General features: G+C 43.2%; 1 protein-coding gene across 6 annotated transcripts in view; it reads left to right on the forward strand.

The window, feature by feature from the left end:
- The window catches only part of znf469 (zinc finger protein 469), a 190,204-nt gene extending 165,995 nt beyond the window's left edge, over positions 1–24,209 (forward strand). For all 6 annotated transcript variants that reach the window (XM_005470925.3, XM_019361490.2, XM_019361492.2 and 3 more), the window contains one exon: positions 10,031–24,209. In XM_005470925.3, the coding sequence (XP_005470982.1) occupies positions 10,220–22,009 (11,790 nt within the window). In that variant the 5' untranslated portion in view covers positions 10,031–10,219 and the 3' untranslated portion in view covers positions 22,010–24,209. The remainder of the gene's footprint in view (positions 1–10,030) is intronic.
- Positions 24,210–24,567: the final 358 nt, after the last annotated feature.

The raw sequence follows: 24,567 nt of genomic DNA on the forward strand, positions 1-24,567 counted from the left end.
TATCGGGTGCTGTTTTAATGTGTGTAAAGTATAAACACACGGCAGTGTCCAACGACCCAAGGTAAAAACGACAAGGACATTAGTGAAAACAGACTGTGTCTCAGCAATATGCAGGGGGAAAACCAAAAACATTCAATCCAGTGACAGCCTCATCATTAATGCTGGGTTTGTTTGTCCTAAGAGTTACTTGCCCACTTTGCCATTTCCCCAAGAATCTTAAATAGCCCTACACTATTGGCCCTCATAGGGTTGTGTAAATATTCCAACTCAGGTGAAGACTACTATTCCCAAGTTCCTGTTCTCTCCACTGCTGCCAGGTCTAGATGGGACAAAGTACGCATTCCTGGAATAGCAGCATGACTCCAGTAACCAAACTGATTTGCTCCCCCTAGCCTCAGACAGAGATTTATTTATTTATTTGTTTGTTTATTTTACCCTCCACCTTTAACTGTGACTACCGGGATTCACGTGCAGTGACTCAATTACAAGGCTCATTAACCATTAAACATCTATATAACCTTTTTTCTGTGTTCAAATACATCATTTTATCAATGAACCTTGCTGCTCACTTTACCTTCTGACGTAACTGCACGCGTACCAGAGAGACAGACACCATACAAAGGCTTAACACCAGCGCGTTTCACCTCACCAGTCTCAGGGCAGCACTGGCACAGCTTGTCTGTCAAGCCCCAGTGAAAAAAGGGAATGAGCAGTTGGTTTATCTCAATGCCTCTGAGAGGGGAATATTTGTGAATTTTAAAATAAAGCTATCCTAAGGTTGGTTGGGGAGAGCGGGGAGGAGTCTTAGGGAGAGGATGAATAGGGTCCTGTGCTCAGCCCCTGGGTGGACTGAACCCCTCTGTTTGAGCTTTTTTCGGCCTTGGCACACAGGATTCCCTGTGAGGAGTTGGTCGGAAGCAGGAAGTGGTCGTGTAAGTCGATCTGCAGATGCAGCACAGAGCTCCTTTTCAACAGCAGACCCCTTGGTCCTATTCTACACAGCGACGCATCAGGTAGTCCTCCTGCTGCACCCGCAGCAAGACACATGCCACACAGGACCACTGGACAGAGAAAGTGCAAAAGATAAGAGGAAAAGCAAGGAAAGAGGACAGAGAGACAAGGAACAGAATTGGGAATGATGCCGAAACAGTGCAGACTTCCACTATTTAAGTCATTGATCAGATAGGAAAAGCTGTTTACCAGCTGTGGTTTAGCACTGCTGAAGTCTCTGCCAAAATCTGACACGGCTGGACAACAGTCCAAACTGTTATCCATGAAATCTTCTTTTGACCGGCAAGGAAGGGTAAAGTAGCCACTGCTGATACTAAAGTCAGGAATGAAAGAGTAAGCTACAGGTGCACTGCAGCTTAACATTTCCACAGCATACTGTGGTCGAACTGTTTGTTGCAGATAAGTGACTTATTAATGGCTCTGAATTAGATTCTGAGTGCAGTTTGCAGTCCTCTGTACTTGAGATCCCTTCGTCCTCCTCGTATCTCTTCTCCATCTTCTGTTGTGACTTTTCCAATGAAGCACAACTGCTCCAATTGTGAATTGGAGAACTATGCTACTTCTTATTTCAGATCCTGTAAATGCCCCCCAGATCCCTACCTCCACCCCAATCCATGTGGACTTTGTTTATAGATAGTTTTATCAGCAACATATAAAAAAGGTCTTACTCACAGAGGTGGCCCATTGACAAGTTAATTAGAATGGAATGCAGGGCACTCCAACAAGTGTGTCACGTTCTCCTTCATTTTGCCTTAATTGTCTTGGCTTTTCCAAACCATTACTATAAAGTGGTTTTGAGCAGGATGTATACCACCTTGTCTCTCAGCACTAAACAAGTTAGAATCCTGCTAAAATTTCACTAAATGACAGCTCAAACTGAGCTTCTGTTGCTATGAATGAGGCTTTTGTTTAAATAGGATTCGTTGTTATTGTTTCCAAGTACTACTTTAGGTGCAGCTGAGCTGCTGTAGTGGACCAAAGTGTTGAGTCTCCAAAATAGAAACAATTTTTTAATGATGTTTGTTCAGGCAAGAGAGTTTGTGTGTGTGTGTGTGTGTGTGTGAGGCTGCCACAGTTCAGTAGTAGTTTGACTGCATTTTAGTGATGTAAAATGCATTACTGAAACAGAGTTTCCAGTTTGCACTATTGTGACATAGAGTAAAGGGTGATGAATTGGTCCAGTCATGTCTCTGGCAGATCGTTTAACTTCAGTAAGCCTTTGAAGAACTGCCGTGACCAAGGAAATCCTTGACATCTGAGACACAACACAAAGAAACATAGACACAAACACAATCCAGCTTATGGTCCTAACATACGTCTAATAAAACCAAACAGAAGGGAAACAAACTTTATCACCATCAAGATACTGCTGTTTTGTCATTGTATATTTTTGAATACCATGTCATGCATTAACACAGGCTACTTAGGAAAGTCATAATTAGGTCATTTGGACATTTCCTTGGGCTATTTAAAGAGACACAGGCAGAGTGAATTTGGAAAATGCTGGTACTGACTCACGCACACTAGACCTGGAATTCCCTCTTTGCCATTTGCCAGGGGCCTACTGATTTTGGCATTGGTGCAAATTGGACGAAAGACTAAAATAGGGAGAGAAAAATATTAAGCTGTGTTTTTTTCTTTGCTACCCTTTTCGCTCATCTCTAACATAAATGCTAGGATTCTGCTGGAGACACAAAATACTTATTGTCACCCTAATACACTCAACTCCAAACAACCTAAGCTCGTGATCTTATTCTCTGAGTTAGCCGTGTTGCTTTTAGCATTAAGCTGTGACTGTCAGTCATGCAGCCACTCCAGTAACATTCGTCCTAAATCTTCCACAAATGTTTTTGTTTCCTCTCAGGACCAACCCCCACCTGCCCCTCAGTTCCTGTAGCCTAATGCTAAACTGAAGAGATTTTCTTTCATGTGGGTGTGGGATAGAGACAGAAAGAAAGTGTTAAGACAGACAGCACAAGATAGAATGAAGAAAAGAAGAGGCACAATGGTTCATCTGGGAATGATGTTTGAAACAAGAAAACAGAAGTTTACCGGTCATGGTTTTTTGTTTTTTTTCTGTTCTTGTCTCTGTCCCAAAGTAATGGTGGAATATCTGAACTCTTTCTCTCAGCATATGGCACATCAGATGCTGCCAAGTCTAAAAGGAGTGAATTACTTTCCATTACAAACCCACTCTCCTTTTGATTTAAATCTCTGTGACAAGATCAAGTCAGAATTAAATCTGACTTTGATTCAGCCGCTGGTGCCGTAAAGTAATATTACACCTACTGCTCTATAAAAACCTAAACATTGTGCATGTCAGTCATACAGCTTATACTCACGTTATACATAAACAGACTTGTCTGGATAAATACAGCACACAAATACAATTTTACTCCTCTGAATGTGTGAATGCACTTTCATGCCCTCACGTAAAACCTGAACCATTTTCCTAATTGCTATCATGAAGTGAGACCAAATGTTCACAAAAAGAGTTTTTGTATATCTGCCAGCTGTGAAGTCTCACAGAAAAACTGTATTTCATGAAAATGTGCTTGTTTTATGTGGCACTGACATGTATTGCATTTAAATGGCCCCCTTTCCCAAAGTTTCACAGTCACATGCCGGGACTCGACTGTCCCCTTGTCTTGAGATACATGCACACTAACTCCTGTCTAAGCCTTACTGAGCAAAAGTTGTACCTGAAGGTGAAAGGTCATGAGTATAGCTTGCAGGTAAACAGGAGTCTAAAAGACTTTCGCCTGATTGTCTTTAATGGATTTCTGCCACTCCCAACCTCTTCTAATGAAAGCATCTGTCGACAAAAGGCTGTAGTGTGCGGGCTTATCTGGCTGTCTGAAAGAGAAACAAATCTAACTAGAATCTCACAATTATTTAATATTGTCTGTTCTTCCATACTTAGTTCATTCAAACACACGACATGCTTTAAATACCCAGTGATGTTAGGTTTGCATTTACTCTTTTTGCAGGGGGATATAGAATTTCTTCACTGCTTAAAACATTAGTGTGAGGCACAGACTTTATGCCAGTTGTAAAAATCATTTTAGAGCTTTTGTTACCGTGTAGAAATAGCAGCATGTGCATGGCTGAATAAGTATTTTGCCATTTAGGCATGACGTATGACGACAAGGAAGCTTGTGTCAAAATTTTATGGCTACCGCTCGGCCTGTTTCTGCACGCTTGTGTTAGGTGAGGTTGTTCATTGACTCATGGGAGGTAGAGTGATAGGTCACTAACAAAGGGCTGATTCCCCAGAGGCCAAAGAGGTTGTTACGCCTCTTTTGCAGGCCCAGTCTCATCTCTGGACTTTCACCTATGTGCTACTGGCCCCAGAGTCTCACTGCCTCTGGTTTCTTTAAGGCACAGGATATGCAAATAGTAATGGAGCAAAACATGTAGCTCATAAATAGATGGACACTTTTATTGTAACACGGCACCATGGATTTGTGGGAATCTGATAACTAATGGCCGCAAACAAAGTTTACATAAATACAGAGTATGTACCGTATAAACCTACATGCCATTTCAGTCCTTGAGTATGTGTGTACAATAATTTACCTCAAGGTTTGTAAAGATCAAAGTTTATTTTCATGTAGAGGATGGAAAAGACACGTATCTAATTATTTAGTAAAACCTCTTCCATTTATTAAAAAAAACTGCACAAACTTTAACATCAAAGTAAAGATTAACAGATGGTCTTTTTTTATCTGGCACAGCTGAATTTGTCAGGATTGTTATAATTTCTTTGTAATGTGTGACTGAAACAGTTGAAGCCAAAGCTTGTTTCACTCTTCACCTTTTGCATCTACTGTATCCAGATTCAGTAATTGTTCTACCATGACCACTTTATAACGGGACTTTCCTCAGATACCTTTCAGTCAGGGTTTAATGAGTTTAGGTTGTCTTTTGTGGTATGTGGCTTGGTGAAGAAAACATGAAGTGTCTTTTACCTTATAAATACCTAGATATGTGCAGCAATTAATAGTTTGTTATTTTACTGGAGCTCTTGGTGTGTCTTATAGTATTAACTGTCATCTGGTTAAATTTCCCCCGAGTGCAGCCCTGGACCTAATTGAAACAATTACAAATGAGGCTAAATGAGAATGTGAACTGATGATTTTTTTAAAGGCAACCAAATACTTTTGCCCAGGCAGAAGAAAGGACAAGCAAATATTGATATGGTGAAGAAGGAAGACTTTCTCCATTAAAAACAAGAAAGAGCCAGGAAATTTTACCTCCATCGCCCTTTTCGTTAATATCCTCTTCTACTCACTCATGTTTTACATGTCTGTCACACACACCTTTTTCTGTCACAGCCACACAAGTAATATTCCACAGACAAGCAGAAATACTGGAAACTGTGTCAAAAAGACGAAATAATAACCTTGAAATCCTCTAAAACAAAGATTCCATCATGTTGATGGAATGTTGTGGTTAGCAATATGGAAACAGACTGACTCCAGAATTCAGTGGTTAGCAAAAAAATAAATAAAAGAAAAAACCCGTCTGTGAAAGAGGAAAAACTTGGGAGGGGGTAAGGACAGCCTCTGGAATTACACACCAAAACCTCTGAGATGCACACACGCATGCACACTGACAGATTCACATACACACACACACCTTCTATCTTACTCACTGAGGAGTTAACCACAGTGGGTGAAGGGTGGGGTTAGGGTGGCGGCGAGCAGGGAGGCACAAATTTAACAAACCTCCTTTAGTGCTGTGCTCGCTGCCTCATTTGAAGTGCTCAGATGTGCTCCTCTTTCAGATACTCTGAAGACTTCTCGCAAAATGTCACCAGTATGGCTGAAGACAGATGACTCATTAATTATCCTCTGTAAATCGTACACTGAGAAACTAAGGTTATGAACTACTGACAGGCCACTGCTGTTCGCACACCCACATCCATTGCTTCTGTTTTAATAACTGCGGTGGCAGGATTGAGAAAGCGCATCACTGTCATATCTCTCCTCCTAGCCTGCCGTTAAATAGACATAAGTGCAGAGATCTTAAAGGCAAATTGCTCGCATAATGCATGTCTCCAGAATTACAGGGGAGGAGGCAGGCACGCTGACAGAGGTTTTGGCGGAGAGCCCCAACAAGGGCCCGGGGCCAGCCGCTCTCGCCATGCATTCACTTCACTGGACCGGTCATGCTGGGAAAGGTGTGAGGAGAGCAGTCAGACAGCCCCCCACCCCCCAGCATCCCTCTCATTACACAGCCTACTGGCCTACGCAACACACTGAACAACCCATCCCTTTTGCACAATTTTCCTTCTACTTAATGGAATTCCCCGCTACCCCATGAATGCCTCTCCGTTCCATCACCTCTTACCGCTCATCATCTCTCGTCTTCTCTCCCTCAGTGATCTTCGAGACCACTGCATGATGATGTTTCAGTGCACAAGCATCTGGAAAAGACGAACAAGCAGCTGATGGCAGTTATTGATTTCCATTATTATAAAGGAAACCATTCTTTGTAGGAGTGGATTACTCACCCTGCTCTTGCTTTTCTCTTGGCATTAAAGATTCTTTGTGTCTCTGGAGAGTCATTGTCTTCCCGAGCCACCTTTTTTTTTTGTGGTGTCTTATGCAAATGTTGAATTGCTGCATTGTTAAGATCACCCATTTTGGTAGCTCTGGTCTGCTTTTACCATTTCTGTGAGCCACCTTTGGGTACTCTCTTATTACAGAACACACATCAACAGAGGTGTTGAGTGGCTCATAAAAAAGGGAGATGCTGAGCCTGTAGTCTTTTATGTTAACTGATGTTGAGAGATACGGGGCGCTTAGAGGTTTTGGCCTCTAAATGGCAAAAGCAGCTATGTGAGACTGATGTGATGAGTCGACGAAGATTTTGACAGCGCTACTTGCAAATATTCACTTAAACCAACACCACATACATCCTGTACTAAAATGACAGGAAAAGGGCTTTCAGGAAATTGAGCTTTCATTCAAGCACCTTTTAACCATTCCTTCCTTCATTCCTGTGAGAAACCAGTACAGACCCTTGTGAAAGTAATGGGGGAAAACAGTGTAGCCACTTTTGTTACAGTGGCTACACTGCATGCAGACACACAAACACGCATGGACTTATACCACAAGCACACCAGTTCTTAGGCACTCAGCAGTCTCAAGCTGAGAGTCAGGGTGGTGTTGTGGTGAAGCCATATGGGGCGCCACTGCCTAAAAGACTTGGTGATTTGACAGGAGGCCTGAAGAACACACACTCACATGGACACATACACACACAGCCTTAATTGACTTATAAAACTCCACTAAAATGCACTTTTATGGAATAAATTTTAGACCAGTCACACAGGATTTGATATGAACTTGTGCCCAGCTTGCAATTCTGTCACCACCACATTGTCTTTATACACAGTCCAACAGCAATTCATGCTATTTCATGAAAAAACTGAGTAAGCAGTGCAAAAACACCACCAATTTGCCAGATTAATATGCAAGCAGTCTCTGTATGAAATAATTCTTGTTTATGAGAAGGGAAAGAAATACTGTGCAGCCCAGGGCTGTAGGGGAAGTGTCCAAGGCATTTTTAGACTATAATTGACCCTTTACTCTTTGTAAACTGACAGCTCAGGCTTTGGTGCTACTTCTGTAAGGTTCCTGTGATCCTCATACTGCTCTTTTTGTTGTTGGAGGCGTTCATTCACAGCCACAAACCGCAACAGCCAGTCTAGGCAAATACAATTGGGGCTATGATGTATGATCGTGACTGTTGACTCAGCAGTGCTGGATCAAGCGCTGCCTGATGGAGACGCAGGCAAAGCCGTTCACCCCAGTTTCCCCAACCGGTGGCAGAGATACCTGCAGACACTCTGGCTTTCAGATTCTGTGGAGCTGTAAAGGGGATGTGATTTTTCACAACCAGGTCAAAACCTAGCCAGGTCTCAGCTTCAGGTCTCCCTTCCAGCCTGTTAAATACCTCTGGGAGGTTTACCACAGGATGAGACAAGGAAACAAACAGCACAGGAGATCTTGTCAGAAAAAACTGAGGGTCATATCTCACTGTGTGTCTTGCGGTATCTGAAAGCATTGACTGCTGCTTTGTGGATCGAAACATAATGGCCTTCAAGGCTCAAAGCTGTAGGCCAACACATCTTATCTCATATCAGCTCATCTCCTCGTCTCTGTGGCTTTGAGAGGGCCTGAATTTATACAGTGAAAAAAAAATTGTCCGCCTTTAGGGACCTATCTGGCTGTGACCTCACTTACACTACAATACAGTCAGCATACCATGCACTTGCTAACTTATTGCCATTAATAAACCAACAAGACATACTCCTACAGAAATGTATTCTGAACAGGATTGTATTTATGTTTCATCGTGATTATATGTGGTTTGGTTCTTTTGCCAGGGTGCACAAAGAATTCATTTGTGAGCCATCTGTCATCGTCTTCCAGATAGTCAGCACTAATGTTGTGCTGTCAAACAGTCTTATCATAGGCTCGGTGCTCAGGTGATCAGATACAATCTCTACGAAAGGAATTTGGACGTTTTGCAAAAAAAACAAAAGTAGGGGTTGTTTTTTTTTTAAATCTGCCTGAATTATACCTCTAACTGGACATGGCTATAAATAAAAGAGTACATAAATCATAATTACCATACCAACCTGCTCAAGGATGTTTTAGTAGAAATATTGATTCCACAGGATGGATTCAAGATGGAAACAAAATCAGGTGCTGATGACAAAATGACCCAGAGATTTCCAAAAACATGATCTCCTGAGAGACTGATGAGGGTGCACATACTTACTCTGTCTGTTTGTCTTTCACATCTGACAGTTTTATATACAGTTTTCTGGCTCCATCATTGTCAGTGCCTAAAAGAGAGGCTCGATTCAGTGGTACTCGCAGTTTTTCATTTTAGTATGCAGTTTTCACTCATTCCTCACAGGCTAAAACTTTCCTCAGTAAACCACAAGTGCTTTGCTCAAGGACACTTCAGCACAGTGGATGGTAGCCAAAACAGATGCGGCAAACATAGGCTACAGTCTCGGCAAACATAGGCTACCTCCAGCACCGGTATAGTCAGCGGAGACAGACAGAAGGTGTGTTGGAAGTTTGGTTACCGGGCCTAGAAATTACATTTTGGTGCTAACTGCAAGTTTCATTTGGTCTGACCTCAATCAACCAGGAGCATTGCCGGGCCAAAGTAAACCAGGACCCGAGAGCACTGTCTGGGATGCCTGGGGAAAGGCAACAAACGTCAGTGTGCCCTCACTTCTCACTGTCTAAGGGCTGGCTGACTAATCCTCGATATTCCTCCATGATCTAAACCTGAAGCCCTCTGTAGCAAAAGAACACTGTGGCATTGTGTCCCTTCTCTTAAGGAGTCTGTGATTCATTTACTGGCAATGCACTTTGGATACACGTACTGAATTTTTCTCATCCTCAGAACTCCGTTCAACTTCATCATTCCAAGATGAAACTGCTTTCTTTGTATGACTGTTTATGTTGAGAGGTTTGAATATGACACAACAACTATTTACTGCTGTCAAGCGGAAATCAAGCACTCAAAAAACTCTATGTGGTTGTTTGAAATGTGTCTGTTGTTGAAAAAAAGGAACTTAGACTAAGTAATATCTCAAGGACTAGTATGAAAAGGCAGAATTTTGGAATTCCCTATTGATCACACAGTGTATATTGACAGTACTGCTGTTTGATGCTGCAATACTGCTCTCTGCTGGCAGGAACAGGGAACAAGTATATCATATGAAGTAGCTTTGTGTGAAACTGTTTATTTGTTTCATTTGGAAGTTCCTGACATTTCTATTTTCAATACTAACACCTAGGCCAAAAAGTATTTTTTGGATACACAAGTTTTTTGGAATGCTGTTCAATGTTTCGCTTGCATGTTTAATTAGTATTACTTGCTTTTGTCTAACTAAAACATTTAATTTCTAAGAGCTTTTAATTGTTTTCATCAGATAGTTTAAGGTTGCCATCTGATCCTCTTTGCTCTTTATTCCTTCCAGGTCTGATTTGCTTTGGTGCCAGATCTGCAATTGACAATGAGGGTGAAGAGATGAGCTTGCAGCGAGAAGCCCGGTCCCTGCAGTTCCTGCCACTGGACATTTAGTGATTATTACTACACACAAGACGATGTCCCTGTCTCCCAGATAGCACTTCTGAGGACCAGGCCTTCACAGCACACATCGTGCACCATGGCAGGAGAGACTCAGCGAATGCATGCAGTCAAAGAGCTGGACACTGAGTCCAAACTGCAGGATGAGGGCACGACGCTGGAGCAGACGAGTGAAAAAACCTCAAAGGAATCTTCAGAGCACTTTTCAAGCACAGGCACTGAGGCCAGAGCCAGTAGCAGAGGGCCCAAAGCTGAAAAAATAGAGAAGAAAAGGGACTGTCCTCAGCAGCGTGAGGCTGTCATACGACCACAGCAAGCAGGGAAGATTGACTTCAGATCACTGCACAACAGATCAAAGTTCGCCACTGACAGGACTTGGTCGAGTGGCAAAGGCAGTCCCCAGTCTCCAAGTGGAAAGAGCCGCAGCCGAGAGAAAGGGAAGCGGTCAGTAAAGACAGAGCGAGGCAACCCACAGCAGCTGTACAGACCAGGCATTACAAATCCACGCACTGTTGGTATTGCATACCCACAGCAGAAGGTTTTGCCACCCAAGAAGTTGGAAACCAGTCGTGGCCCAGTTTCGGGCAGCTACAGATTCCACGTTCCCAGTATACCAGAGAGAGAGGCCGAACTACAACAAGAAGAGCTTAGCTACAGCCGCTGTTTCCAAGAGCCTTCCTCTAACCTCACCTCCCAAAGCTTTACCTCACAGACACTGGGCTCCTCAAGTGGAACATCATCTCACCCACATCCACCCCTGTCACAACAGCAGCAGCAGCCAGCATCCATGGAGAGCAACAGTGCACAGCCTGGTGGCCAACTGATTCTGAGTGACTTTCATCTGAGTGGCTCTAATGCATGGGCATCTCCTGAAAGGACTTTCAATGGTGCTAACTTTGGGGTTTCATCACAGAAATCCACGGCCCTATCAGAAGCAAATAAGGCAAACACATTTGTGCCTGGTCCATTTCAGTATGGATATAATTTAATGGAAGAATCAACTTCTGACTCTTTTCCCTGTGAACAGGACCCACAATCCCAAGACTTCACAAATGCCTCTTTGGGTTCTGTTCATGTGACCCACAACTCGTTTTCTTTCGCACCTGCAGAAGGGCAAAATATTGCTCAAAACAACACTCAGTTCAATAATGAACAGCAACCAGAGGATCGAAGCACTTATCCTCACACTCCGCAGTCACAGTTTATGCAAGGGGTGGCATCATCCATCCAGTGTCCAAGGAATCTGAGTGAGGACTCAGCCAGCAGTGACAGCTCTGGCTCCAGCTCACAGCAGTCGGAGCAAGGAAAGACTGGGCTGGCTGAGAGCACAGATGCAATTGGACAGGCAGACAGTAGGGATGCAGCCATCACCTCGGGGAGTAAGAGAAACTGTCACCCCAAAGACACAGCTGCCAACCAAAGAACACTCATTCAAGGAAGTATGCATGCAAGAAATATTTCACAAGGCCCAGGCTCACCAATGCAGTTTCCCACCAAAACATATAACAGCATTCCAGTCAATAACATTCGCTCGGGCACAATGGCTTTTGATAAAAACATCAACAGTAATGTTCTAAGTAGGATACCACACTCATGGGAGGGGCCTAATAAGGCATATTCACAAGAAGATCCAAACACAATTCAGTACACTGATATAAATGACAAGTTTCAGTTTCAAAACCAGCCAGCGATTGACCAAAGGCCAAATTCATCTAAAAATAACAGAATGCCCTGGCAGCAGATACGACCCACCCCTGCCATACCAAACCAAGGTAGAATTGAGTTATCTAGACAAATAAGCAATCAAAAATTGGCTTACATAGTTTCCCCCTCTGACTGGCAGGATGACATAAAATCACATAAACCCAGCTCGTTGAAAACTCCTGGCTCATTTCAGAACAGCAGAACTGGTGATGGCTTTTCAAACCAAAGACAGGAGATTGTTAAAAAAAACAGTAACACAGTCTCAACTTTTAAAGTAGAAACAAGCCACTCACAAGTATGTGAATCGAAAAATAAGGTAGTATTCTTTGGACTCAATCATTCTCTTCCAGCAGCACCGTCAAGAAACTACAGCTTTCCACCATTACAGGTGCCGCCTATGGGACTGATGATGGTATCGCCTTATGAATCCCCTTTGCCATCCCCAGTTCATAATCCTGCATCTAGCAGTACCTGCTCCTCCCTTTCCCCAGCATCCACGAGCCCTGTTAACATCAGCTCAGAGGACACGCAAATATCCAAGCCAGCACCCTCTCACCCATTCTATCACCAGCCACAAGGCAAAACCCAGTTACCCTCAGATCACCTGAGCACTCACTCCCACCACTTTCATTCCGACGCTCCGCGAAACCTTCCTTTTGCACCAGACAGACCCAAAGACGACATGATGAGCTACCTGCAAAGCAGTACTCATGCAAAGACAACTATGGATGGAAGCAAAGCTTATGTGGATAGTTTTGGCGTGGAGCACCAGCAGCCTCCCCCGCCATACTCTGCACATCAGCTGTTAGCCAGCTCATTAGCCACAGCAAATCTTGACCAGTTGGATGTGCTCCTGACATGCAAACAGTGTGATCAAAATTTCAACAACCTGGCCTCATTTTTAGGCCATAAGCAATACTGTGCTCATCACACGTTTGCACAAAATGACCTCAAAGAAACGGCAAAGATTGAGGACAGTAGAAAATACCATTCAGAACCAGCAAAAGCAGTGTCATCCGTGTCAAACGTTTCACTCTCAAGATGTCCGTCTGATCTTCACTTGTCTTTGTTGGGCCTCAATAAAAATGGCGACCTGATATGTGACAGTGAAATGAAAGCAGACAATAAAGACGATTCAATGAAACTGTTCTCCAGTTCAGTCAACCTCCCCGAACTGGAAATGGATGCCAAGTTAGACAGTCTAATCACAGAAGCTTTGAACGGACTGGGATATCAGTCAGACAATGCCGAAATAGACAGCAGCTTTATTGATGCATTTGCTGACGATGACCTCACCACTGTCAAAACATCGTCAAACAAACAATCTCTGAAAATGAAAGAATCCCTGGTCTTTGAGAGCAAAAATAAACAAGCAGTTGATGATGTGTCTTTCACACAGGAAAAGTATTTTTATGACTCTGATGTAGAGAGCCCTGAGAAAATCTCTCTGAATCTGGAACAAGATGAGAAAATTAACATAAAAAAAGAAGTCTCTCATAAAAATTCAAGAATTGCCTCCAGGGAGAAGATGTGGGAACAAGTCAACAAAGTGAAAGAGGCAAAAAATCTGTGCAAGAACGAGGACGAAAACACGGGGACACAGAGGTTACTCTTATCCAGCAAGTTTTCGGAACGCTGCGGCGTTAAGAGCTTTCAGGACAACTCCGCACTTCGAGGGTCGGCACCCTCACAGGCCTCCACCTCTCCGACTTCAAGAACTGCAGTGAAAGAGAGCAAGAGGAAAAACACTGGAGGGGGCACCTGGAGCAAAGAACTGATTCACAAAATAGTTCAACAGAAAAATAAGCTCCATAAACTCCATGTCAAAGGTACTAAAAACCTTCAGTTTTCCTTGGTGATGGAAAGACTAACTCCTACAGTGCAGAACACTACCTTTGGAGAATACGACTATGTCTCAGACTCAGATGATGAATGTGAGCCCGTAAAGATAGCAAGCCAAGGCCGACTGAATCAGAGTAGTCGCTGTAAATACACATACACTAAAGAGTGCAAGTGGCGCGCGAAGAGCGAGAGGGACCAGGCAGCATGGAGGCATGAGTCGAAGGAGTGTTTTGAGATGAAAAAAAGCGAAGAGGTTTCTCTCTCGCCCGACAAGCACGGCTCTCACCAGAGGCTCAGGAGGCGGGGTAGCAGATCGTCCACAAGCAGTGAACTCAGCACATCTGTGAGTGTTTCAAGTGATAGTATCAACAGCCCCAAAAGCACTGATCGCACTGACTCAGACTGTGAGAAGAAGACAGACAAAAACAAAGAGTCTCCAGAGCAGAAAACCCATGAAAGGTCTTCCCCTCAGAAGTTATTTAAAGAGTCCAGCACACTTGCACTGACTTTCACGAAATCTGTCAAGAAGTATAACAACAACAAAGCCAGTCATTCTGATATCAAAGACAATACAGAGGATCCAAAGAAATGTCACTCAAATCCTGAAGCTGCTGATCTAGCGGCATCCTCACAGAAAGCAAAAGACACAGTAAAGCACTTGGAAAAAAGCAGAACCTCTCATGCAAAATCAAGAGAGAAACCCGTGTCTCACAAAAAAGAACCCAGTACAACGGTTACTTCAGACAGAAACTCTCTGCAGAGAGCAGACAGTCTTTGCCCTAAAGACGAACCAACACAATGTGTCGGCACAGATAACAAGACACTACCATTTAATTCACAGTCCCCCGCTGCCAAAGAAACTGATTTCAATATTGACAGAAACACAAAGGGCAAAAGAAGAGAGGGCTCCCTGGCTGCACAGCCAGAGCTATCAGACACTCCCACGTTTGAAAAACAGAGCGACACTGTCTGTGCGGTGAAAGAGGCTATCACTTTAGCCAATGACCTAGTCACGCACAAACCTGGGTCTCTTTGCAGCTCTTTGATGGATGAAGTGTGCCTGTCTCCAACTGAAAGCCAAAGCCCGCTGATACAAAAAGACACACTCCACCTCATGCCTTACCCCCTGGACCAGGAGCAAGGACTCATTAAATCTCCGCTTTCATTTGACACCTCATCAATGTTTGGGGACCTCACAGGCTTTGACGGTGGCCTTTACTCGGAAATGCCGATACAAAAAGAGGGTTTCCATTCAATAGAAAACACATCGGAGAAAAAGGAAGAGTTTGTGTCATCTTTCTCTCCTTTTCTGGAGCAAAGAGACTGGAATCTCATTGTTAGCCCCGTTCTACCAGATGAGATATCCCAGTACAAAAGCAACTCGGAGAAATCAAATGAAAAGAAGCCAGATTATAATCACGTTCCTTTGTCTCTGCCAGAAAAAATAACTGACTACAGTGCAAATCTCAACAGCTGTGCATCAGAGGATGAGCTGGAGATAAAGAGAATAGTGAACGAGCTTGAGAACCAGCTGCAGACAACGAAGTTGGAAAGGCCATCGATACTAGATCAGCACATCCCCAAACAGCTGCAAATGAGCAAATTTTCACCTTTACGTCTGGGTGATGAGTCAGAGAGTGAGGGCCTCACTTTGGATGCTAAATGCTCTGTACCGACAATAGATGTACCTGTTTCGATGCCTTCAGAGCCTTTCACTGAACAGGGACTCTCATGGCACGGCACATTCCAATTTGAGCTAATGGGTGAACATCACAGTCCCCACACTGCAATTCACAATGAATCAGGGGCTCTTGAAATATTTTCAGACAAAGAAGGCCATGCACCAAATTTAATCTCTGCAGCCTCACATATTGAACACCCACAGCTCCACCTTGATCATAAAACTGAAGAAAGAAGTGCTGAAGAAGACACTCCTGTGGAAACAAAGGAAGAGATTTTGGAGCAGAAGAGATATACAGAAAATCTCATGAAAAGTCTGGAGGTGATTTCACACTCTATATTCAAGAAAGAGCCCCTTATATCAGTAGACAAAACGCCAAATGTCAACTCTCCCAAAAGTCAAGAACATCTAGAAACTGAATGTCAGGCAACAGATGCAGTTGAAAGAGAAGATCATGAGGAAAAGGAAGCAATTATGAAAAAAGAGAATATATTATCACCTCCAAATATCAATGAGAGGAAGGATGAAATTGAATTCATTCTGAATGAGTCAGAGTCGTCTCTCTCCAGCAAGGCTGACCCCAGAGTCAATGGCAGCCAGCCAAATTCATCGCAGCCAAGTGAGCCCACAGAAAACAAGGATTACAAGGCACAGAGTAAAGTCGCATCAAAGCAGGATATCTCCAAGAGTAGCACTTTAACCGAGACTGCTCACTGCTCAAGTGTGGTGACACATGAGCCATGTGTGGATGAGGAATCTTGCAGGAACGGTAATGCAGAGGACAATGTAGATCAGCTGTTTAAAAACAGTAGTGTTGGCCGAGAGGATTCACCCACGGGTGAGGAAGCAGAGGCGGTGAAGGGAATTATGGGTCACTCTGGTGTTCATCTGTTGTCACCAGCTCAGGCTGAGCCCAGTCCAGATATTAGTGAGAAAATGGCAGATGTGACAAAGGCAGCAGCGGAGCAACAATCAGCTGGTAGCCATGGTAATCGTGAAGACAACAGTTCATCGCATGCTGATGAATTAAAAGTCGAGCGCTCAGACAGTGAAACTGTTAAAATAACTGTTGAAACATCAAACCGAGATCATTTAATAGGCCTTTCGACACAGACATACGGTGAAACTGATATGTCCGTAGAGATTGTCACCACAGACAAGCCCTGCAGTCCGTTACTGGTGGAAACCAATACAGAAAGCTCTAGATGCTGCTCGCCCTTCCATGACACCCAATCCATAGAGGGACAAAGCAATCTGTTGATCATTTCACAGTCTGATGGCATCATTAACGGTGATTCCTGCAAAATGACTCCATTTAATGACTCATTAAAAACTCAGACAGGTCTCATCTTTGAGTCTGCTCAGAAACGAGAAGAGATTTTAAATGTTCAGGACATCAAAGAGCAGCTTCCCATTGATTTCATGGCAAGTCAGCATAACTCACCGTGCAGAGATGAAGTGGAAGAAAGTCACTGCGTCTTTTTAGCGACTGCTCAATCAGTCAGCCCTCTATTATCAAGCTGTAAACAAACGCCTATGCGGAAATGTGACACAGAAGAGGATTCTTGTAAGTCGAACAATACATGCGATAATACATTTATTGATCAAGACTCCATTCAAAATACAAAATCCCCAAGAAGCAAAGACCATAACAAAAGTTCAAACAGTGAGCAGCTAAACACAACCGTGGAGATGGAGTACTCTTTAATAAGTCCACCTCACCTGCACTTAGGAATGATAGAGTGTAAAATCCCCAGATCTGAAACCACCATCTCCTCTCCACTTCCAGCAACCTCTATGGCAGAACCACCAGTGGTGTCAGAGAGCCTTGGAAAAAGAGATTTAATGTACGACTTCAAGCTCAGCCCACTCAACTATAACAGCATCTCAGATGAACCTCCACAACTAAACCAGTACGATTACATACCAGTCTCACCAGCCAGTCAGCCTAAAGAGAACGCGGATACCGTGCTGAGACCCAGTGATGACTCTGAATCATGTGATCTGAGTATAAACCCTGCACTGATTTTTAGCAAAACTGAAGCAGACACAGGAGCATCACTGAATTCCAACCCTGCAGCTAAGCTATATTCATCCGATGAACCACTGGTGCTACAGCAGAGTATGAAATTCACATGTTTTTCACTGGGGCTCCCAGCTCAAAGCAAGAGAACAGATTCTGCAGCTGGTAACGTAAAGACAAACCTGGAGGTTTGCCATGAGGTGCTCAAACCTGTTGAGAATTTGCATATGCATGCAGACCTTCTGAGCAAGGCTGAAACAGAGACTTTAAATTCTCACAAAGCTTCTATTGAGGACGGTAGACTTCTCAAAAAAACCTTTTCAGATGGTCCGCCCACTCCTAAGCCACTCATCATCTGTGAAAGTGAACAAATGCTGATTCCATCAGACCCTTCAGAGAAGCGACCAACAATAGACACTGGCCAGTGTTCAACAACGCAAATACACAAAGATGCGACACAGAAAAAGACACAGAACAGTGCTCAGCAGGGCAAAGTGCTCTGTGAAATCTGCTTCATGTGTTTCAGGACTGTGCCAGGGTTAAAGAGGCATAAAGCAATGAAGCATTTGGTTAAAGCTGAAAAACACACTGGCCCACAGAGTGCACCATCAAGCCATCAGGGGAGTGCGCTTATTTATGAAGCATCACAAACTACAGAGAAAAAACATAAAGATGATTCACAGACCTGTTACCCAACAAAAATAGATGGCCTGCCTGAGATAAGTAGTACTCTCATATCTAAAGCAGCAGAGACCGAATCCATCCTGGAGGAAATGGCAAGTGAGACAAGTGCAGTGGCAGTAGATGAAATAGGCTATCAAAGCCCAATGCTGTCAGTAAAAGCAAAGAAGAACAACAAAGCTAGAAAGAACAAGAACAGTGAGGTAAACAAAAAGCCTAGCCATCTCTCTGATGAGCTTCTGAATATATTAAAAACAGACATACTTCAAGCTATAACTCCTGAATTCAAAAGCAGCGCAGAGCGCAGCCAATCTTCTGAGGAACAGGAGAAAACCAGTGAAAGAACTGAGGAATTCCCTCACTGTGCTGCTTCAGAGCCTGCTTTTGACAACACAGCCCGATCTCCAACAAAAGAGACAAATGTACTTAATGAAACTGTGGAGATCAATCAAATTGCTGATACAGAAGAAACAAAACGTACGAGTATCACAGAGATGGCAAATTTGGAAGTGTGTACGGATAATAATGTGGAAAGTACTATAGCTGTAGACAAGGAGGTTATCAGAGAATGTGATGATACCAGAAGGACCCTGCACCCCGTTGAAGACATGTGTGAACTGAAAGGATCAGAAGATAGCCTTGCCCAGGAGATCCTTAGAAATGTGGCAGGCGAGATAAAATGTGAGAAAAGCAGTAGCCCTTCAGACAAAGTACATCCTCTCTCCTGTTTGAACTCCACAGCTCTCAGCCCTCCAAGTATTAGTCCTGATCTGAAGGCCCTATTTGACGATGACACCACATTCTCACAGCTCTTCCCCAGAGATGACGAGGCAAAAAGGAAGAAGTGCCCAAGGGTGTACAGCAAAAGAAACAAAAGGCAGAAGCTATCGCCCCATTCAAATGTGACTGCTGACTTCCTTCCTCCTGAAACATTCATGCAAAGTAAAGATCAATTCGCGGAAAACCAGGCTGAACAGACTTTTAATGACAATCACGCAAAGCACTGTGAATATGAGACAATTTCTCTTGATGATGCCATCATGTTGAATATGTGCCACAACAGCACAATAAAGGCAGATGTCACACCGCTGGCAGATGTTAAACAGAGGGATCAGGGGGATGCTGTTCATGACAATATTAAAGAGCTCTGCAGCAGCCTCTTGAAACCACTCGAAAGCACAATTGATAAATCTTCAATTGAATGGAGTGGCCCCGCTGCCTTCACCACCTTTGATACCAGCTCATCTGTGACCTCTGACCCCAACACTTGTAAACCAGAAGTAGCATCCACCCCGTACACTGTGGAGCCAGAGGGCGTTCAAACCTTCCACAGCATTGACATCCAAAACATGAACACCACGTTTCAGCTTCCAGAAATCCAGTTCTTTGATCCTAATAAAGATATCTCAGTAGCTCCTCCAGCAATCGCAACTGTTGATGTGGAGATTAGAGATGATGAGAAGTCCAACAAAGTGGCAGAGCGGCGAGGCAGGAAACGGCAAGATGGCGGAATGAAAGTCAAAGATAAACAATACAAGTGCAAAGTGTGTTTCACTTGGTTTCTTACCCTGGGCGAGCTGAACTTTCACAAACTCTCCCACAACCCCTCTCCACCTCCAACCTGCTACATGTGTGTCCAGCGTAAATTCAGCTCCAGGGAACAACTGAGAGACCATCTGAGGGAGAAGCACGCAAAGAACAAGACAGGTATCTGGACCTGTGGAATGTGTTTGAAGGAGATATCAGATGTGTGGATGTACAATGAACACTTACGGGAGCATGCCACACAGTTTGCCAGGAGGGGTCAGACGCAAGGATCCATGCTAGGCATTTCGGGCAGCTTCATGCAAGAGACAGCAGTGAAGAACTTCATCTCCTCAATAATGCAGCATCGCCCCAGCAAGGTGAGCAGAGAGGCCAGCAAAGTTAATAAAGAACAGGAAAAAGCTGTTTCTGCAGACAACACAATGGGAGAGGGTGCTGAGGCAAAGCTTCACAAATCTAAAAGCACCAGCGGAGCAGGTGGGAAGAACACCTTAACCCCACTTGAGGTCCTCCACAAAACAGAGACATCTAAAAGCGTGGAGATGCATCCCAACTGCAAAGACCCCTCAAGAGACTGCCACCACTGCGGAAAACAATTCCCCAAACCATTCAAACTCCAGAGACATTTAGTGGTTCACAATTTGGAAAGGATTTTCCTGTGCCACAAATGCCCCGTCTCTTATCAGGAGGCCCAGGAGCTTAAAGATCATCTGAAGAGAGCTCACGAGGAGGTGGATGAGCTGGAATCGAAGCACACCACCCTCTACACCTGTGAGCTCTGCGCTGATGTCATGCATGTGATTAAAAAATCCTTCATCTGCAGCACCTGTAACTACACCTTCTCCAAGAAAGAGCAGTTTGATCGTCACATGGAAAAGCACCTGTCAGGGGGAAACAAAATTTTCAAATTCCGAGGCGTCTTGAGACCCGTCAGAGTGTCTGCATCCAAAGAAGATGAATGTGTTTCGCCTACGAGTAAAAAGAGGAGAATTTTCCCTGACAGTCTGCAAGAAAACAGCTCAGACAGTGGCATTGCTAGTGTAAGCTCACTGCACTTAAATCAAAACTCTGACACACAGTCTTCCAAACCCCCTGTGTCCATGGCAGACGACTCCACACAGACCATCACAAATGAATACCACAGTGACAAAAACAATACAAGTGTGAAGACTGAGGACATTGCTGAGGACTACTCTGAACTGCTTGTAGAGTTGGAAAAATGCATTCATATAGATTCTTCTGAGTCTGCTACACCCAAGAAGGAGGAAATTGACCCGACTCCCTCGCCTCATCTTGATAAAGAGGGTAATGAAATATCAATTCCTGAAGCATGCAACGTGAAAGAGGAGAATGAGTCGGTCCACATTAGAGCAGAAACAACCTGTTGGTCAGCATCTAAAGAGAGTAGTGGTGCGGGGGTGGAGATTGTTAAAGCTAAGGAAGGTTCTGTTCAAGGTGACGCTACAGAAGCGGAAGAAAAAACTGATTCGCCTCTTCCTAGTGACAACTCTGTAGTCAGCTTAATAGAAAATCAAATCAGTTTAAACACACCTGAGTCTGTAAAGGATGAATCAGCTGTCGATGTGATGGACCAGCAGGGGGATGAGGAGCAGTGGCATCAGATTTCCGACTCTTCTAGTAATAGCAGCAAACAGCAGATCTTATCTCATGGTGCTGAGCAGGAAAATGACAATCAGAATAAAGAAAAGGCCGCCCTTGAGAAGTCCGTTGACAACACCAAAAGCAGTCCGAAGACTACAGAGTCAACACCAGGCCTTCACTCCAAGGTTTCCCCCAATGCCTCAGCTTCAAATGAGGACAAGGAACCCCCGAGACGACAGAAGAAGAGAAAGGACACGAAATCCCCTCATAGCCTGCAAAGGGTTTCCTCTCCAGTCACACAAGAAAATTTTGGCGTTGATTCTAGACCCAAGAAGAAATTTTGTCCCAGCAAGTGTGCAAATCCATCTCTGCAGAGAAAGTCAGATGGACTGAATGAGTACCCAGTGTTGTCCTCAGTACGGGATGATGTTGTTAGCAACAAAATCATTTCCAAGTGCAAGACTGTAAGTTTGGGCTTGCAGTCGAAACGAAGTCTGCTTGATAGCTGTACGCAAAAGAAGGCTGAGTTTGTGAGCCCTCAGAACGGGGACTATAAAACCAAAAAGGGACCTCTGGGGAGATCTTTGCATCCCCCCATATCGAAAGTGTCTTCAGTTCCCATTAATAATTCTTTGAATAAATCTCGTCCAAAGATAGGGGTAAGGTCGATGGAGACCCATTCCTACCGGACAGCAGAGTCACAGAACCACCTCCTCAGCCAGCTGTTTGGCCAAAAACTCACTAGCTTTAAGATTCCTTTAAGGAAGGACACATCAGAATCTATTAACTAAGGGGGGTGTGAGGGATCTGTGAATAATAGACTGTAAATGTTCACAGGTATAAATGTTTAAGACAATTCATTATGGTGAATGAGATTGCACAGCTCTTTTCTGTGAAATGCTATCTTTAAATACTTACATAGTCACTTTATTTCTTCTTTGTACATGTGTTTTTATTACATAAATGTGAGGATGAATGGCAGATATGAATATTGGGTCAAAAATTAAATATGCTAGTTGGAGAAATCATTGAACTTTTTTTAAGAGAATATATTTCATTTACCTAAAGGAGAGAAAAAAGAATACTTGAAAATACAGTAAAATATTTTGTTTTTAGAAATGCATGTTCATGTTGCATTCATAAAAAGATTTTTTTATGTTTTCTACTAAAGGACCAAATGACATCAGAACTGACATGGACTATTGTCTGTGCACCTTTCATAAATACTTCCTACATAGTCATTTTGTATTTTTTTTTTTACCTTACTGTACTGCATTGACATTCATCGTATTAGCCTTTGTATAAACATTACGTGGTGCTACATTGTGTTTTTTGTTGTAATGTGAATGCCAATGTCCTCGGAAGGGAACATGAGATCTGTAGCAGTTGCAGTTACAAACGTACATCAGACTGTTTTGACTAGCTCTCTGTATTTTATTGATACTGTGTAAACCATCCAAGTAAATCACATGTAGGCTGACAGAAAACAAAATTAGGAAAAGCTTCCATTGTATAAACTCAGGTGCATACAAGGACATCAAAGTCCCAAGACCTGTATTTGGAGTTCTTCCCATGCACTGAAAATACCACACACAAATTACGAACTCAATCATCTGTGTCTGTAACTCCAAGTGTTTAATTCTTAATAGTATTTACTAGGACAACAAAGGTGCTTTATCTTGTTTATACTGTATGTATCTTGCATTGTATTATATTGTAGGTAGATGAATGTGTGGTGTAAAAGTTTTATTTTAAAAATGTGCAAAATGAATACGAATGAGAAGAAAGGGAAATGCAGTGTCTCTTGCAAGTTGTAAAGTGGCTCACCAAGTGCCTGTTTTATAGTTGGTTATTAAAGATCTGTACAGGTCTCTCCTTGCTCTTTTCTTCTTTTGTTCATGACATGTTTTGCAAATGTTCCTACTTCCATCCCTGCGGACTGCAGCTGTCACCGCATGCTTCAAACACTGGAAGCAGTGGAAGGTGCGTGTGCCTGGAGGCAAAAACAGGTGCACACACACAACAAACTCTGACGCCATATTTTTGTCTTCAAATCAGCACTTCGCTGAGCTCACTTTTCATCAGAGAGATGAGCATAAATGTATCTTTACTACAGGGAAATATTCAGCAAGAAGACAGTTGCATTTATCCAACCATATGTTGTTGGTCTCTGTGAGCACTGTCAAGCAGGCAGCGAGGAGCTCCCGCTTGTGTCATGCTTCCGTCATGCTGCTCTATCACCACGTGTAAAATGGCTTCTGTTCCTACATGAACACTTTTCATCATCACATAGGAATAAAAAGCCATATTACACAGTGGCATACACACAGAGAATACAAGGAGGGGGGGTCCTCGCATTTTTCCCTTTTTACCTGAGGGGGAAAGAGCAAGAAGAAAAGAGGATAGTCAGAAAAAATCAAGTCTTTCTTTGGTTCAAGCTCAGGATTTGGTTCTTGAGGAAAAAAAATAAATAAAAGATTAAAAAACAGGATTCAATAATAACAGTTGGCTGACTGAAATGGATGTCTGCATTACAAGACAACATTTAACAGCAATCATCAGCACACTGTACAGGACGGTTTAAACTATTAGTCTGTGTTGATGATATAAGCCGATTTCTACATATGTGGCTGCTTTTTCTTCAAAATCAAAGATCTCACTTGTGGTACGAACACACTGGTGTTTTCTGTAAACACTGTAAGCACCCATCGGCCCATGTGTTGATTCAGAGGGAGTGTGGTGGAAACAGAGCCACAGTGTCGTTGAAATAACTTCTCCAATTATATTTGTGTGAATACTGGTTTGGCAGCAGACGCAAACACCATATTTTTGGACTCACTGATGACAACTGAAAATAAAGCAGGCATAACTGGGAGGGAATTATAGGCCTCGGTCCCTGTCAGCCTCTCTATTCTGCTCCAGCAGAAGCAGCGATCCAGACACATGAACGTGTGCCGGCACGTGTGCTATATCCTGACCTTTGTTACAGTACTGTAAAAGTCAAAATAAGCACGTTAAAGACAGAAATTCAAGGCTGTTTCCTTGAAGCAGTCGAGGAGACGTCATGAAGGCTGAATGCTGAAATGAAAACTCTTACAAAAATGAAGCAGTGTTCAGAAGCATCCCAGTTAAATCATCCTGCGTATAGACCTGAGAGTCTAATGCTTAAGAGGCTTTTCCAATACCCCTAAACATTTTAGATACACAATGCATAATCAGAAATGGTCTAACGTTACCAGTGATGTAAAATGAAGGATTTGGCATTTAAATTATTTCTGGACCTAGGTATTAGCAGTTTTTGGTTATGAAGTAATGAAACCCATCATAAATGTCACTGCATCAGTGGATA

This window comes from Oreochromis niloticus, linkage group LG7 (assembly GCF_001858045.2).
Source record: "Oreochromis niloticus isolate F11D_XX linkage group LG7, O_niloticus_UMD_NMBU, whole genome shotgun sequence".
NCBI lineage: Eukaryota > Metazoa > Chordata > Actinopteri > Cichliformes > Cichlidae > Oreochromis > Oreochromis niloticus.